The sequence below is a fragment of the Serinus canaria genome, chromosome 13 (assembly GCF_022539315.1).
Source record: "Serinus canaria isolate serCan28SL12 chromosome 13, serCan2020, whole genome shotgun sequence".
Lineage (NCBI taxonomy): Eukaryota > Metazoa > Chordata > Aves > Passeriformes > Fringillidae > Serinus > Serinus canaria.
This window is the reverse complement of record NC_066327.1, coordinates 7,381,525-7,395,914: the sequence shown is the minus strand read 5'-3', so window position 1 is coordinate 7,395,914 and position 14,390 is coordinate 7,381,525. Positions and strand designations below refer to the sequence as shown.

The 14,390-nt window shown below is 46.8% G+C and overlaps 1 protein-coding gene across 2 annotated transcripts in view; it reads right to left on the bottom strand.

Moving 5' to 3' along the window:
- Nucleotides 1–554: 554 nt before the first annotated feature.
- Nucleotides 555–14,390, bottom strand: part of SEPTIN8 (septin 8) — a 31,787-nt gene continuing 17,951 nt past the window's right edge. Inside the window, exons 4-10 of one of the 2 annotated variants that reach the window (XM_030229160.2) lie at nucleotides 13,720–13,906; nucleotides 8,463–8,624; nucleotides 6,881–6,977; nucleotides 6,403–6,571; nucleotides 6,023–6,155; nucleotides 5,181–5,371; nucleotides 555–3,362 (exon numbers count right to left, since the gene is read on the bottom strand). In XM_030229160.2, the coding sequence (XP_030085020.1) occupies nucleotides 3,359–3,362; nucleotides 5,181–5,371; nucleotides 6,023–6,155; nucleotides 6,403–6,571; nucleotides 6,881–6,977; nucleotides 8,463–8,624; nucleotides 13,720–13,906 (943 nt within the window). In that variant the 3' untranslated portion in view covers nucleotides 555–3,358. The remainder of the gene's footprint in view (nucleotides 3,363–5,180; nucleotides 5,372–6,022; nucleotides 6,156–6,402; nucleotides 6,572–6,880; nucleotides 6,978–8,462; nucleotides 8,625–13,719; nucleotides 13,907–14,390) is intronic. The other variant, XM_030229161.2, reaches the window with a different exon arrangement.

The following is a 14,390-nucleotide window of genomic DNA, read 5'->3' as shown; positions in this document are numbered from 1 at the left end:
AACAGACACTGAGAACAAACCTTTGGGTAAAGCTTGAGCAGCTTTCTGAAAGGAGAGCACCAAACTAAAGCTGTGCTCTTTTACTGGCCTTGACCTAAGTGTACAATGTCCTTCTCCAGTCAAGGAACACAGCTTTGGGTGCACCCCAGGAAACCTCTCCACCTCTGCTCCCTTTTCACCCTACCTTTACACCACCTCTTTGGGCACCATGAAATCAGCAAGGCTGCTGGTACATCCCCTGCTCAGTCACCAGATCTCTCAAAGGAGATGTACCAACAAGCCTCAAAGCTCCTTCTGCCCAAACACTGATAGCTTTTGGATTAATACCTAAGAATTTCTCTCCAGATTACATAGGAAGTACATTTCCACATACTCTGTGATTAGCTAGCTGTTAATTAATTAGCTAATTATATTCTTGAATGTCCCAAATAGTCATAAGACAGCCTGTGACTGGTAAGCTTGCAATCATAACACACTATTGTTGTGACAGATAATGCAGAAAATAACTAGATTGCACAGAAAATGCACCACTAAATAAATGACACCACAAAAACTCAAAATACATGTGAGATTTAATAAAAGAAAAAAAGTACAAAGTGAGTGGAAAGAAAAGAAAGAAAAAAAAACCAAAACAAACCATGAACCCCAACACGCTGGGAATGCCAAAGCAAAGGGATGCAGCAGGTCCCAGAGGTCTGGGTCCCCTGTGCAGGTCCCCAGGGTGCCTCCATGGCTCCAAACACCCCCTTCTACACCCCTGGGGCAGCCACCTCAGCCAGGCATGACCCCCCAGAGTTAAAACAAAATACAGTTTAATTTAGAAAGCAGACAACATACAGGACGGTAAACATTTAAATGATTAAAAAAATGAATAGTTTTTCCCATTAATACCAATCTTTTACAGATAAATATATGAAACAGCTGAAGGGTGTGTAACTGGATGGTTTCAATCATTTCTGAAGGGTATTTCTTTCACTTTTTCTAGCCTACAAGATTTTTAGTCTTCAGACTGGGTGAGATCAGCATCACAACATATTTGTAATTAGTTAAATAAAAACAAACATGGAACTACCCTACCACAATACTTAAATCTTGTCTCAGCCAAAAGAAAAAAACAAGTACTCAGGGGAAAAAAAAAATTACTGAGTCCCCTTGGGGAGATTATGATGTTGAACAAGCAAATACAAGGACAAGGGATGTCTGTCACAACATAAAGTAATATAATAATAATCATCATGAAAATATTGTTACATACATTCTGAATGTCTTCTTCAGAAAATGCTGTAAATTTCTCCACAATGCCCATGGATTTGAAGATTTTTACTCTTTGTTATAATAATATTTTTTTAACTACCTGTTATTCTAGGAAAAAATAATTGATCTCTGATGAGCCAGGGCAGAGAGAAATCGTTTGCATAGATGTTGCTGGCTGCAGCATGAGATCAGGAGAGAACTGCTGGTTGGGAACACTGGTGAGGCAGCTGGGTGCACAGCAGTACCACCAGTCACTGTTTCATCCCAGCACTGGCCTTGGGAAACAAAACAATGAACCAAAGAGCATGGCCTGCTCAGGCAATTAGGGCACCGCAGTTTCTCCCATTAGCAAAAGATGAATAAAAAATAATCTGCTACATGATTGGTCTGTAGTCAGAGGTGAGGTGGAATTGTCTTCTTGCATATAACAGAAGGTTAGGTTCCTTGCATGTGTTTGAGAAAACCACACTAACCCTCCTAACATGTGATAGTTACTCTTTAAAATATATCTAACCTGGAGGCACAGCCTTAAAAATTAAGTGTCCAGCTTTCAGCAGACTCCCAACAAGTGCAGAATTTTTATTCTTTCAACAAAAGCCTGCTCTGAAAGGTACCAGTGAGATCTTTGTGAGGTTCTTTTCTGCATGAAGCAGCACTGTCAGTATATCCACAGAAAAAGCCAATGTCCATTGGAAAACAGTTTAATACCTGAGCATGTATTTAGAAAGGGAAAAAAAAAGCTGCTTTAATGGAATATGACAGTTAAAGAACCTCAGAATCCAGCAAAATGCTCAGACCCAGGCCCTGCATCTCCTTCTGCACAGCACATCAGGAATTTGCTGACAGCTTAAAGACAAGTCTTTAACAAAAAACATATCAGAAAAATCCTGTAACATTAATACCTAAATAAAAACACACACACTCACAACTAACACTTAGCCAGCCAGTGTTTTTATAAACTCTAAAGACACTATGTGAGGGTCAATATATTTCCTTTTAGCCTAGGATCTGATGGATGGATGGATGGAATTGGGTCCAGCTATTTTTCCATGACAACACAGCTAGTAACTCTCTGTTCTGCCTATTCACAAAATGGTTTGAGTGGAAAAAATTAATATTGATCCTAATTATTCCTCTAAGCTCAGCTGCCCAGGAAAACAAGGCTGTGATTTCTAGGCATGAGGAGTTGTCAAAAGAAGCACCTTCTAAGAGGGACAGAGCCTGTCAGCATAAATACAGTGCACAGCTCAAGAGCAGGGGATTCTCCTTATTAGGCACATATTAGGTTTAAGGTTAAAGAGTAAAAAGATGTTGGCTTAAATAGTTCCCACAACAGTAAATACATTGGTAAGTGACAACTGAAATGTTACACAAATCCTGTAGCTCCACTTTGTACAACAAACTCTTCTGAAAAACCTCTCTATAAATGTTCTACTTTAGCAGTAAAGAAAAACATTGTCCCATTAATTTTATTAACCACTCTCTCTCTCCTTATATATATATATATATATTATTATAAATGATGTAGATAGTGTTTAGAGTAATTCAGGAATTAATACAGAATTATTGGAATGAGGGTTACTCTGACGAAGATTCCTGCAGAAAGCCTAAATGTTGTGTTTTTCCACCCATTCTAAAAACTACTTCAGAATTTTGTTAGAAAAACAAACATTTCAGCATTCTTCAGACCACTCCTCTCACTGTGCACGTACAGGGGAGGTCAATGAGCCTCCAGCAGTCACCTTGGCCAATTGAAAAAAAAATGCAGAAAGCAATTATTTAGCTGGTGGTAAGACGAGTTCAGTCACGGTCACTTCATACACGGCTGCTCCATCACTGGGTTTAGAACAAAACATCTTACTTGAGGGATTAGTTGGCTTTGTTTAACAAAATGTACATGTAAGGTTACTTCCTGCAAACCTCCTGATAATTCTGAAAAGAAAACAGCAGGTTGGAACACTGCAACCACCGGAGATGCTCATTGTCTCTGTCACTTTGGTCCACTCACACAATGTTATGAGAAGGGTCACTCAGGGTGGGAAACTCAAGCAACTTAACACATGAAAGCACCAAGTCCACTCTTGGCCTGCAAGTCTGTGTGTGATTAACTGAAAGAAACAAAACATAAAAAAGCATGAATTAAAGTTATGAAAATCAAACAAAAGCGAGGTGTAGTGAAGTATGTTAAAACAAAAAAAGGAGGAGGAGGACAAACACTGCTGGGGCAGCTGAAGGCTTCAGGTGAGAGCAGCCTGGCACAACCTGCTCAGCACCACAAACACTTCTCTTTCCCCCAACTTCTGCAATTTTTCAATCACTATTTTTTACTTATTAAAGCTGCTAAGAACGTTGCCTTGAACCAGGAGATGATAAAGAGTTCAACAAGCTCTCCTCAATATTTCACTTGAGAAATCCCAAAACCCCATATTTTGAGCTAGCTCACAGGTTTGAAAAGAAACAAAAACAAAAAACCCAATCCAAAACCATCCTGGTGATGGTGCACCTCCTCTAGCTGTGCTCCAGAGCTAGAGCCCCCCCTGCCCCAGCACCATATGGGGTCCCCCAGTGTGCAGAGCCCAGGCTGTGGGTGCCCCTGGGACCTCTGCACCCCACCGAGCTCCCTCCCAGCCCTGCTCCTGACCATGGCTTATGTTTCTATTGCTACCCCAGACTCACAGCTGGAGGTGGGCTAAACCCAGCAAAGAGCAGGAAAACCTTTTCTGTTGCAGCCAAAAGGAGCAGAGGGGAAGCTGCAGCATTTCTTGGTCCATGTTCACAGTCCTTGCCTGCCCCTGGCATCACTTGCACAAGTTACCACTGTGCTCACCTTCCCAAAGCAGTCCTAGGTCCAAGAAAGCCCTAGGATTCAGCTCCTAATTCAGATTAAACCCTATTTTCAGCAAAGAATTTTAAAAACCATTTAGACTCTGTGTGTGAGGTGGGCCACACCCAGAGCATGCTGAGCAGTCTGCAGAAGAGAGCACTTTTCACATTTACATTCCAAGGGAACACTCAAGTAATCTACCCCGTTATCTTCCACAGGAAGAAACAAATTGCTAGGATGTCAGTACACAGAATGAGCTCCTCTGCTGCTGCAGCTCACAGCAGGGGAATGACAGAGCACAAGATCTCATCAGCAGTGAGGAGCTGAATGCTGTGCTGTCAAGCACAAACTTGGGTGTTGCTACTCTTCATGGTGTTTTTTTCTTGCCATCATTAAGAGGCTCAGAAAGCCTTGCCACCAGCCTGCTCTGGGTTTGACAGAATGCAGTTCTGACTCTTGAGCTCCTTCAGGCATGGGGAAGGAACAAAAAATGCTGCAATAGCAGAATTACCAGTTTGCATGACAGTGCTTCATTTTGCTCCCTAGCCAGGGTTCCTTAGAGACCAGCTTGAATTGGAAGCAAGATAACCCCCCCAACATCTTTTCTTTTTAAACCTGTTTGTCCCATTCCTGGTCTATCACTACACAATCAGGTGGCTGAAACACCAATATTTACATACCCCTGTTCCTGCTGGCTTCAGCAATGTCAATTAATGTGCAGCAAGCTAAGATAAGAACTCTGCCTTTAGGGGAAAAGAATTTTCTTGTAATCAGAACTGTGCCTTGGAGCCCCATTTCACAACCTGAGCTGGCTGTCACAGAGGCAAGAGTGAACCCCGTGGGCCCATCAGCCCTTAGAGAATGGCCCCAAATTGCAAAACCCTCCCACCTCCAGCTGCCCAGGCTTCTCTGGGCAGTGCTTGGGCACAGGAGGGGCTCACCTCTCCTCTGCTTTAAGCAAAGAATCAAAGGATGGGAGTTAGGATTCCAAAACCTCCTTTTCTCTGTATGATGTTTAAACAACTGACCAAACATTAAAGCATGTGAGCAGACTCCCAGCTTTCCAGGGGCTGAGGAGGAAGACTCCAGTTCAGACACTTACTTTTTCTTGTCTTTGTCCTTCTTCAGTGGCTGCTGTGAGGTAGCCTGCAAGGATTGGGACTGCAAGGTTTCCACTGCCACTTTCCTCCTGTTGAAGGCGTTCATCTCTTCCTCCAGCTCCCTCCTCTTCTCCTCCACCTTCCTTTTCTCTTCCTGGTGTATCCTTTTTAAGTGCTCAAACTTCTCATGCAGCTGGTAGGAGACAGACCCTCTGAGCATGGCATTCAGCTGGTTTTGGCTGTGCCAGCCCTGCCCCAGGAGCCCTGTCACACTTCCCACACAAATCCCCACCACAGCACCCAGGGCCACCAAAAGCAGGGAAGACACAATAAATTCATCTGTCCCTGACACCACACAGCAAAGCAGAGGCAGCATGAGCCCTGCAGCTGAGCACAGGGGATTTTGGCTCTGCACAGTGACTGGGGACATTGCAGGATCTTTTGCTTCTCACTCGTTCTGAGGATGGCCCATTTAATTCCTCCCCAGTCACAGCTGCTTCCTGAGGCCTCACACTGGGGCTCCACTAGACTCACTCTGACTGGGCACCCCAGCCCAGCTGCCCCCTTTACTTTGCTGTCCAGTGAGCCACAAGAGGCAAATCTCTGTGACAGGGATGCTCACCTAAAGGTCCTGCCACTGGCTTTCACTCCGCAGGCAGCAGCAGTACTTCCACGTGGCACAGGACAGGGAAGACTAGTTTCTGAGGCACCTAAACCAGTGATGTGTTTGTGCTTTGGCTGGTGAGCTTTGCTGGAATGTGCTTTCCAGGATTCATGCATTGCCCAGACCCAGATTCCCTGCTGGCTGCAGTTTGGGTTCCTTGCAAATTTTTGGCACACCCACCTCTCTCTCCTTCTCCTTCAGCTCTGCCTCTGTCTCCTTGACTTTGTTAACAAACATTTGTCTCATTTCTTCCTCTTTCCTCTGGAGCTCACCCAAGAACTCTTTCCTTTTGGTCTCGTATGTTTCTTGGAGGCTGGGGAAGAAAGCAAATGAAATCCAGACTCTCTGGATACGGATGAGTTAGTGATGGGGAAATGCATGCCTGTCTGCTGTTGGAAAAACAGGCAGGGAAGGGAACATCCAAATCAGCTGCAAAGCTCAAACCCAGCGCTGGCATTTTCCAGCACAGCACTGTATATTTACCTACAAACCTCCATTTTTTGGGGCTGTCAGTACCAAACCCTCACTCTAAACTGATGCTAGATGTGAAGGCCACTCACCTGAAGGGCTGGTTGTCTGGATCTGTGTCCTTGAAGCCCATCTCCTCCAGCTTGCACCTGCGGTAGAGCTCGTAGTGGCGGGTGTGGGTCTGCTCCCGCAGATCCTCCATGTTCACCCGGATCAGCATTTCCCGCAGCTTCACAAAGTCACAGTGACTCTCATTCTCCACTGACAGAGGGAGGGGACACGTCAGCAAACTGCAGGTGTGGTGGGGGAACACAAGGCACACAGGACTGGCTCCAGATACTCTCATCCTGAGGAGCCTGCTGTCCTGCTCAGGGCACAACACAACCCCTGGATGCAGGAATTCCTGCTGACCTTCCTACCTGCTGTAGGAATGGCAACTCAAAGGAAAGACTGACCAACCCACCAAGGCTGCAGGGGACACGCCTGCACTGCTTGTCACAGGGCACCTTCATGCAGAGGTGCTGCTGGAGGGCAGGGCTGGGAGGGTCTGGGGTGGGCTTGGCCCCTCACCTTGCACCACTCCCCACGGGTACTGCCGAGCTCGCACCAGCTTGTTCCCAACCTTCACCTCCTCCGTGCTGCCGACCACAGCAAAGGGCAGATGAGCCTGAAACAGAGCCAAGGGCAGGGACTCAGTGCATGGGACAGCCCCCAGAGATCAGCCTGACCCTTAGCTCCCCCTCACCCAGGCACAGGAGCTGCTTCCCTGAGTCCCTTCTTTGAACCTGCAATTTCTGACACTCGGAGCAATCTCTACTACAAGCTGGGATATTACTACAGAGTGGTGAGGGGCCACAGCAGAGCTTACCAGCAATGCTGTCTGGGCTGCACCAGCTGGGGAATACTGTAGGAACAGCATGGTCATCAGTGCTCCACTCCATCCCTCTGCCAGGCTGCACAATCCAGGAGTGGGGCACTCCCTGCCTTGCTGAAAGGCAGGGACATCCACACAGGCCTTGGCACAGCAGTGAGTGTGTGGGCACTGCAAGGGACATGTGCAGGATACAGCATGTCCCCACTGCTCGCCAAGCCTGCCAGGCAGCAGGCACAGGAGGAAACAGGACACACCCCTCGGGACTGCAAGGAAGGAGTGGGTGCTTCAGTGGGGTGAGGCTGACAAAATCCTTCATGTTTAAAAAGAAATGGATCCAGAAGTGTGGAACTCATAGAGAAGTGGCCAAATATATTTTCATTGGAGTGAGGAAGAGGAAAAAAAAAAGCCAAGCAAGCATGAGTCCTGTTTTTCCCCCCAGTATACACAGCTTGCAATTATTTAAGTAAGAGTGAATCCTCCAAGGTTTTCATGATTTCAGCAAAAAAGAACTATTAGAGTGAAAACATGTATCTAGTCCACCCAGAAACCAACTGATGACTGAATTAAAAAAAAAAAAAAGGTGGGGGGAAGGGTAAAAGAAAAGACAAAGCATTTAATCAGAAACAGCTACATAGGAAAATAGTAATTTTGATGAAAAAGCTACTTTTGATTTATAAAATTAACATGGAAACATTTCAGTTGTTCCTACTGCTACAGCTGCAGTCTGATTTGGGAGACAAGAAGCTTAGAAGTGTTTTTGCATGTGGTTCAGTCAGGTCTGAATTTGACCCCTGAATTTCAAAAAAGACAAAACAGAGATTAAAGATTTTTCTTCTTTACTTTAAATTGGGTTTTCTCTGGTCAGCCTCCTTAAGTCACAAGACTAATGTAAATCTTAACTGTCACATTTTATTCACATTTTCCTTCTTCCTCAAACACAAAGCAGCCTAAGAACAGACAAAACTAATTTTGAGAAAAGCATTTTTCAAAAATTCAATAAAATAAATTCTAGAGCTAAGTTTCTCCAGAGAGCCCCCAGATTAAACATGAGCCACATTTTAATTAATTCGGTATGCCACAGCCTTTGCCATCTGTGAGACCCAGAGCTGGGCTTTCCAACAGCATCCAGCATCCCAAAAAACTCCCTTCCTTTTCAAACCAGGACACTGATTCAGTGACTGGACATCCCCAATGAAACTTGCCCCTCAGATGTGTTTTTGTGCAGCAATTTAAGTGGTCAGAACATGCAGCAGAGATGGGAGTGGCAGCGTTACCCACATTCATCACAGAGTTGATCTCGGCCACGGCCTCATCGTCCGTGGGGAACTGGTAGATCTGCACCCCATTGCTGACCAGCTCGCTCATGATCTTGATCTTGAACTTGTGCAGCTCGCTCTTGGAGATGGTGTCTGCTTTGGCAATGATTGGGATGATGTTCACCTGGAGCACATGGCAGGGAGGAAGGACAAACACCCAGCTGAGCAGCTGTGCTGAGCCTGGGGGTGACCCCAATCCTGCCCACTGGCTGCTCTACACCTCCCAAAATCACCCTGGAGCTCTGCTGACACAGGAGCAGCAGCCCAGCTCTGCTGAACACTAGAGGGAAGAGTTCTCCAGGACTCACTCGGCTACACGACTTCAGATAAGCCACACAAGGAGCAAATCAAAGCCCTGGTCTCGCTGTGTTTTGTCACACACGAGGAGGGAGGCAGACAAGGTGTAGCTGTCACATCCCAACTGTCACCCTCCACGCTGGCTGTGCTGACAGGATGTTTTACAAGACAAGCACGAGGGTGAAACGCACAGTGAGCTGATGTGAAGCCTTCCCATGCTTAAGTGGAAAGAGCAGGGACTCCTCAGATCTCTGACAGCAGCTGATGACCCTCCCCAAGGACTCCGTGAGCCTCTTGGTGAGGATGACAACTTGGCTGTGCCATGTGGGTTATATGGAGAGAGGGGCAGCGTGCCATACAGCAGACATTTTTATTTTCATGTGTTCTTACTCAGCTTTGGTTTCACATCAGCCAGCAGTCACTACACCCTACACAACTTCATCCACCTGGGCTTCAAAGCCACCCACCAGCTGCACAGTGTGGAGGTGTCCCTGTGCCCAGCACCTTCCAAGATCAAAAGTAAACAAGGGCCACATCCCCCATCCATCAGGAATGCTGGGGTTCATTATGCTTCAGAGAGCTACAGTGAGGCTGGATCTGTCACAGGAACCTGTGCTAGACAATGCTGCTGTGCCCAGAAAAGCCACGTGTGATACTGAAATCATTGCTTAAACAAACAGCAGAACTCATCTGTCTGAACAGCAGCCAAATTCACAGCAGTGAAACACAAGAACTCAGACAAATAAGGGGAAAGTCTGATTTGCCATCTAACATTTCCCTACAGCCAATGCTTTTTGTCCTACAGAGCTGAAATGCACAGCAACCACTTTATTAAAATAAATAGCTTTGCTTTCCCAGCACAAGTTCTCTGTAGGTCAGTGTTTTTTCCACAGTTCTTGGGTTCTCCCCACACCACTGCTCCCCCTCCCAGTCTCTGTTTAGTGGTTTAGCACTCACTAAACACAAAAGCATTTACTTACTCTGAATGAAAATAGTCTAAATTTACTCATTGCAAATGTAAGAGAATAAATTCCTCTTTTTCTCAGCCACTGACCTGGACTCTTTCACCAAGGACAACATCCCCCACAGACAAAGGCCAGTGCTCACTCCCCTGCTCAGCAGGTCCACGTCCTCATTGCAAAGGTAAAAGGGCCATGACCACAGCTGGGTGTCTCTCTGACCTGCTAGACCTGAGGACACTTGGATTCACCATCTCCCACAGAAAAAGGGTCAGCTCAGGGCTCACATCCCTTTTCAGTCAGCCCAAGCAATTTCCCCTTCTCCTTCCAAGGGACTCCAGTTCAGCCCTGGTTACAGCAATGCAGGGGTGCAGAGCCTGGAGCAGCTTTCTAGCAGCAGAGGACACAGGCTCTGCTCTGTGGTCACCACTGTGGTCTCAGCACTACTCAAATCACAAACCAAGGCTGGCTGGAGTGCCCTCAACCAGATTTCTTGTATTTTGAAAAGGCAACTCAGTGAACACCTGCTGACACGGAGTTCACAACACAAAGGGGTTTTACAAGTCATGTTTCAAATAATCAACAGCCACATCAGTACTGGGGAGGGATGGATATGGCATTTGAGTGTGTCCAGAGTCCAGAATGGGTTCATTCCTTCACAACACCGAGAAGGGTTGGAAGAGTTTGGAAAAAAGAAACCAGTGAGACATGAGATGCTACTTGAGCTGCATGTCTGACCCTACCTCCCCACAGCACCTTCCACACACCCACCTCCATGCCAAGGCCAAGCCTGTGACACAGAGATTAGTGACAAACTATTACATACCCAGCTAGAGAAGAAAAGCCATCTCTTCTGCTGAGCAGGTTTTAAAACCCAAATAAAAGGAAGGAATGCCAGAACTACATGAGGGTTCTCTGTCAAGTCTTTTTACACAAATAATGTTGATCTTGGGTTGAAGGAAAAATCCTAGAGCAACATTCTTGTACCTATGGTGGAAGAGTAATATTCCCTATCTGAAGATTTAGCAATAAAATCATGCAGTTGACTACTGGCATGTGACACCACTGAATGTGACAGGGGTGCAGTGTCCCCTTGCCTGTCAGGGTATGTGCTGGAGGGCTTTGCTGGAGCTGGAATTATGACCAGAGGAAGTCTGTGCTTCAGACAGGACAGGGAGCTTCCATGCACACAGGCAAAAATGCACCTCCTTCTCAAGTCTTTCTGACCAGAGCTGCTTCTCATCTCCAAAAATAAAACTTACAGGAACTTGTCATTTGGTAGAAAATAATTTTGCTGATGCAATAAGACTGTAGGCACTTCTGCCCTGTGAAACACAGCTGAATTTTTCCCCATCTCCAAACTGTTCCTGAATGCAAGCTGCAGTGAAGCCAACAGGCAAATCCTACTTTGGAAGCCAAAGAGCTGAGGCACAGGCTGCCTGAAGCATCCCCACCTGCCTAGGATGTGTCATCTCTCAGAGGGCAGGCACTCAGCCACAGCTCAAGCAGCACATGGTGCCTGAAAACCATCCAGGACCAGCAGTGAGCTCCAGGACCCTTCTGGCTGCACCCCCATTTCCCCTGACAGGGCTGGGTTTTAAATCAATACATCACCTTCTCATCTGATATAAATGCACAATTATTTATCTCCTTGTCCCAGGTTAAACCCAGTGGGAAGTCTACACCTGTCAGGCCCTATGTGCTTCCCACTGGCAGCCAGCCAGCCAAACTCCACCCATCTACAAGCACTTGTGCAGATGCTCCTGCTCTCTGGCTGTAACTAAATACCCCAGATAACAGCTGGCCATGAGCTCAGCCAAACAGATATTGTCTTACAGTACAATGGAAGATTCTGTTTACAAAGCTTTACCCAGAAGGGATTTTGTAGACTTTACACTAAAAGCAAGATTGGTTATTGAAACTGTCACAGAGCCAAAAGCCTGCCCAGGACCACACATCGTGTCACTTGTGGGCTAAAGCAAAGGTGGAACTGAGCCACAGTCCTACAAACTCCCTGTTAAACCAGTCCCAGAGGCTGAGCAGCAGAGCACAGCATTGCCTCTGATGTACCTTCCATCTCCACAGGCTCCACTGCAAAACAAGGGCCACACAAAGCTCTCAAGAAGGGAGGTTCAGGTGTGCTCACACAGCAGCACACACGAGCCAGGGCACATCACCTCTGCTCAGTGACCACCCACAGCTCCCACTGAGAGGGCAGAACTGCCTGGGCTGTGCTGACACCCCCCTTCACCCTGCCCACACAGCAGCCCCCAGCACAAATGGTTCATCTGGAGTGGGAAAGGGGCACAGCACTGCACAAGCCCTCAGGGAGTGCCTGGGAAGCACTCCCACGTCCTGGGATGACACCGCTGCAGAAATGCAACATAAATCCCTGATGCCCAGAAAATATCAATGGGCTCCACTTGCTTATTCATTTCCATGTGCCCACTTGTGTGAGGCCACCACAGCATGAAATCCAGGATGTTCTCATGCTGTGGCAAGAAGGGAGATGAGAACAAAGGCGTAAAATGACTCCAGAGAGGGCTATTAAAGTGGAAGTTTGGAAATGTAAAAAGTTTGCCTGTGCACAAAGTTTTCATCTGTGCACAAGCACAAAGGATTTATTTTGGTACTACCAAAGGACCACATTAAAGGCAACCACAGGGAGATGTGAAAAGTAGGGAATAAGAAGGAAAGGAGAGAAATGCTTTGTGGGACTACCAGCACCAAGGGGAATAGTGCAAAAGCTTTCCTCCAAAAATATTTCTGGGAATATGTAATGCTGGCACTGTACCAAGAGACAAAAGTTTATTAAGGGAAAGTTTTCAGATTCCCGATGAAGTCAGTGTAACAGCCAAAGCTACAAACAGCCCACTGCAACAGGAAGCCAGTGCCTGCTCTGGCCTGGGGCCAAGGGAAAACAGGGCAAGCAGCAGGGACTGCACAGGAGAACTCAACCCAGCAGGAAAGTCCAACAGAGCTGCACGTGAACAACAGCCAGAGAACAGAGTGCTCCCTCAGTGTAATCCAGAGGATCCCCAGGTCCTGCAGGGTCCCATGCCTGCCCCTCTGCTGGCTGAACAGCACCTGCCACCTAAAAGGAACCAGCCTGCTGCTAAAACAATACTCTGAAAGGCAGGAAATCATTGAGAAGAAAAGAAGAGATTCTGCTGCCACTAGTGACCTTTGAAACCTCCTGCAGCTCTGTGGAAGCCAGCTGGAACACCCACAACTATGACAGAAACTTGCTCCCAGCTGCATGAATATAAGCAAGTAGTTGGTTAGGTAACACCCTGCCCCCTAAGGCAGAACAGCTTATGCACAACAAAGAAAGAACCCCAGCAGACCCTCTCATCACCCACTTTTAGGATTCCTGACTTTGAGAATTCTTCACCACATCTACACTTTAAGAAGATACTGTGATCTCCTACCCAGATCACTTGGCACTGCCAGCAGTGACAGCTCACACACTCCCTGTGCACCAGCACACACAGCCAACACTTCTCCTCAGCCCTTGTCTCCTCAGCACTGACCACTTAGGACAGCTACAATTCTGGGGGCTCTCAGCCCCTCTGTCCCTGCTGACAGGTCAGGACAGCAAAGGGGACTCCACAATTTAACTGCTGAAGCTGGAAGGAATCCTCACCTGCACACGCAATAGAGCTGCAGCTGATGGCTCTGATAAATATCAGCTAATCTGCGTAAGATTCTTACAGTAGAGGGACACTGGAATTTACACAACCAACAGGAAACAGGCTTTCCCTGACATTCTCAGGAAAGTCAGTGAGAAAACAAGCACAGGACCTCAGCAACCCCCAAGCCAGACAAAGCTTTACCAGAGTCCTAAGAATGGCTCAGCTGCCACACAGGAAGGAGTCCAGCACTTGCACAGAAGGAACAAAACCTTCCACAGGACAATCAGAAGCATTCCAGAAAGAGGGACTGCAGTCTCCAAGCCCCTACCTTGCTATCCAGCTTCTTCATTGTCACCAGGTCCAAGGACTTGAGCGAGTGCCCGGTGGGGGTGATGAAGTAGAGGCAGACGTGGATCCTCGTGTCGTGGTAGTTGAACAGAGACCGGCGGATTTTCAGCTCTTCTTGCAAATAGTTTTCAAACTGCGTATCAATGTACTCTACGATGGGCCTGTAACTAAAACCATCCCATTAGCAAACCAGCCACTGCAGCACAAATCTGAACTGTCTCAAGGCTGAAGGAATTCTCCGAGACGTTCCATGATATCACTTAAAAACGAGCTATAAGACTCAAACAAATCAGCTTTGCAATGGGAAAAGTGTGGGGTTTACACACAGACCTTATAATCCAAAGGTTGCTGGAGAGTCTTGAGGCTGCACTGCAAAGTCTAGGGACAGTGGAGCACAGAAAGATGACTACTGCCCCATATCAAACTCTGCCCAGATTTCAGGGCTCAGCTGTCTAACTGCAGCAATGCAACATGACCAAGGAAACACCTTGGGATCCCAGAAAGCCTTTACCTGGGGCTTGAACAAGATATCTGTGTGGTTAAATGAGACAAGTTCAGAACAGATAATTCCTGACCCTGCTCTGAGGACAGCTGGTTAACAGCTCACGCTCCTGGAGGACAGCAATCTCTGCTGGAAAGACCTCCTGTGAC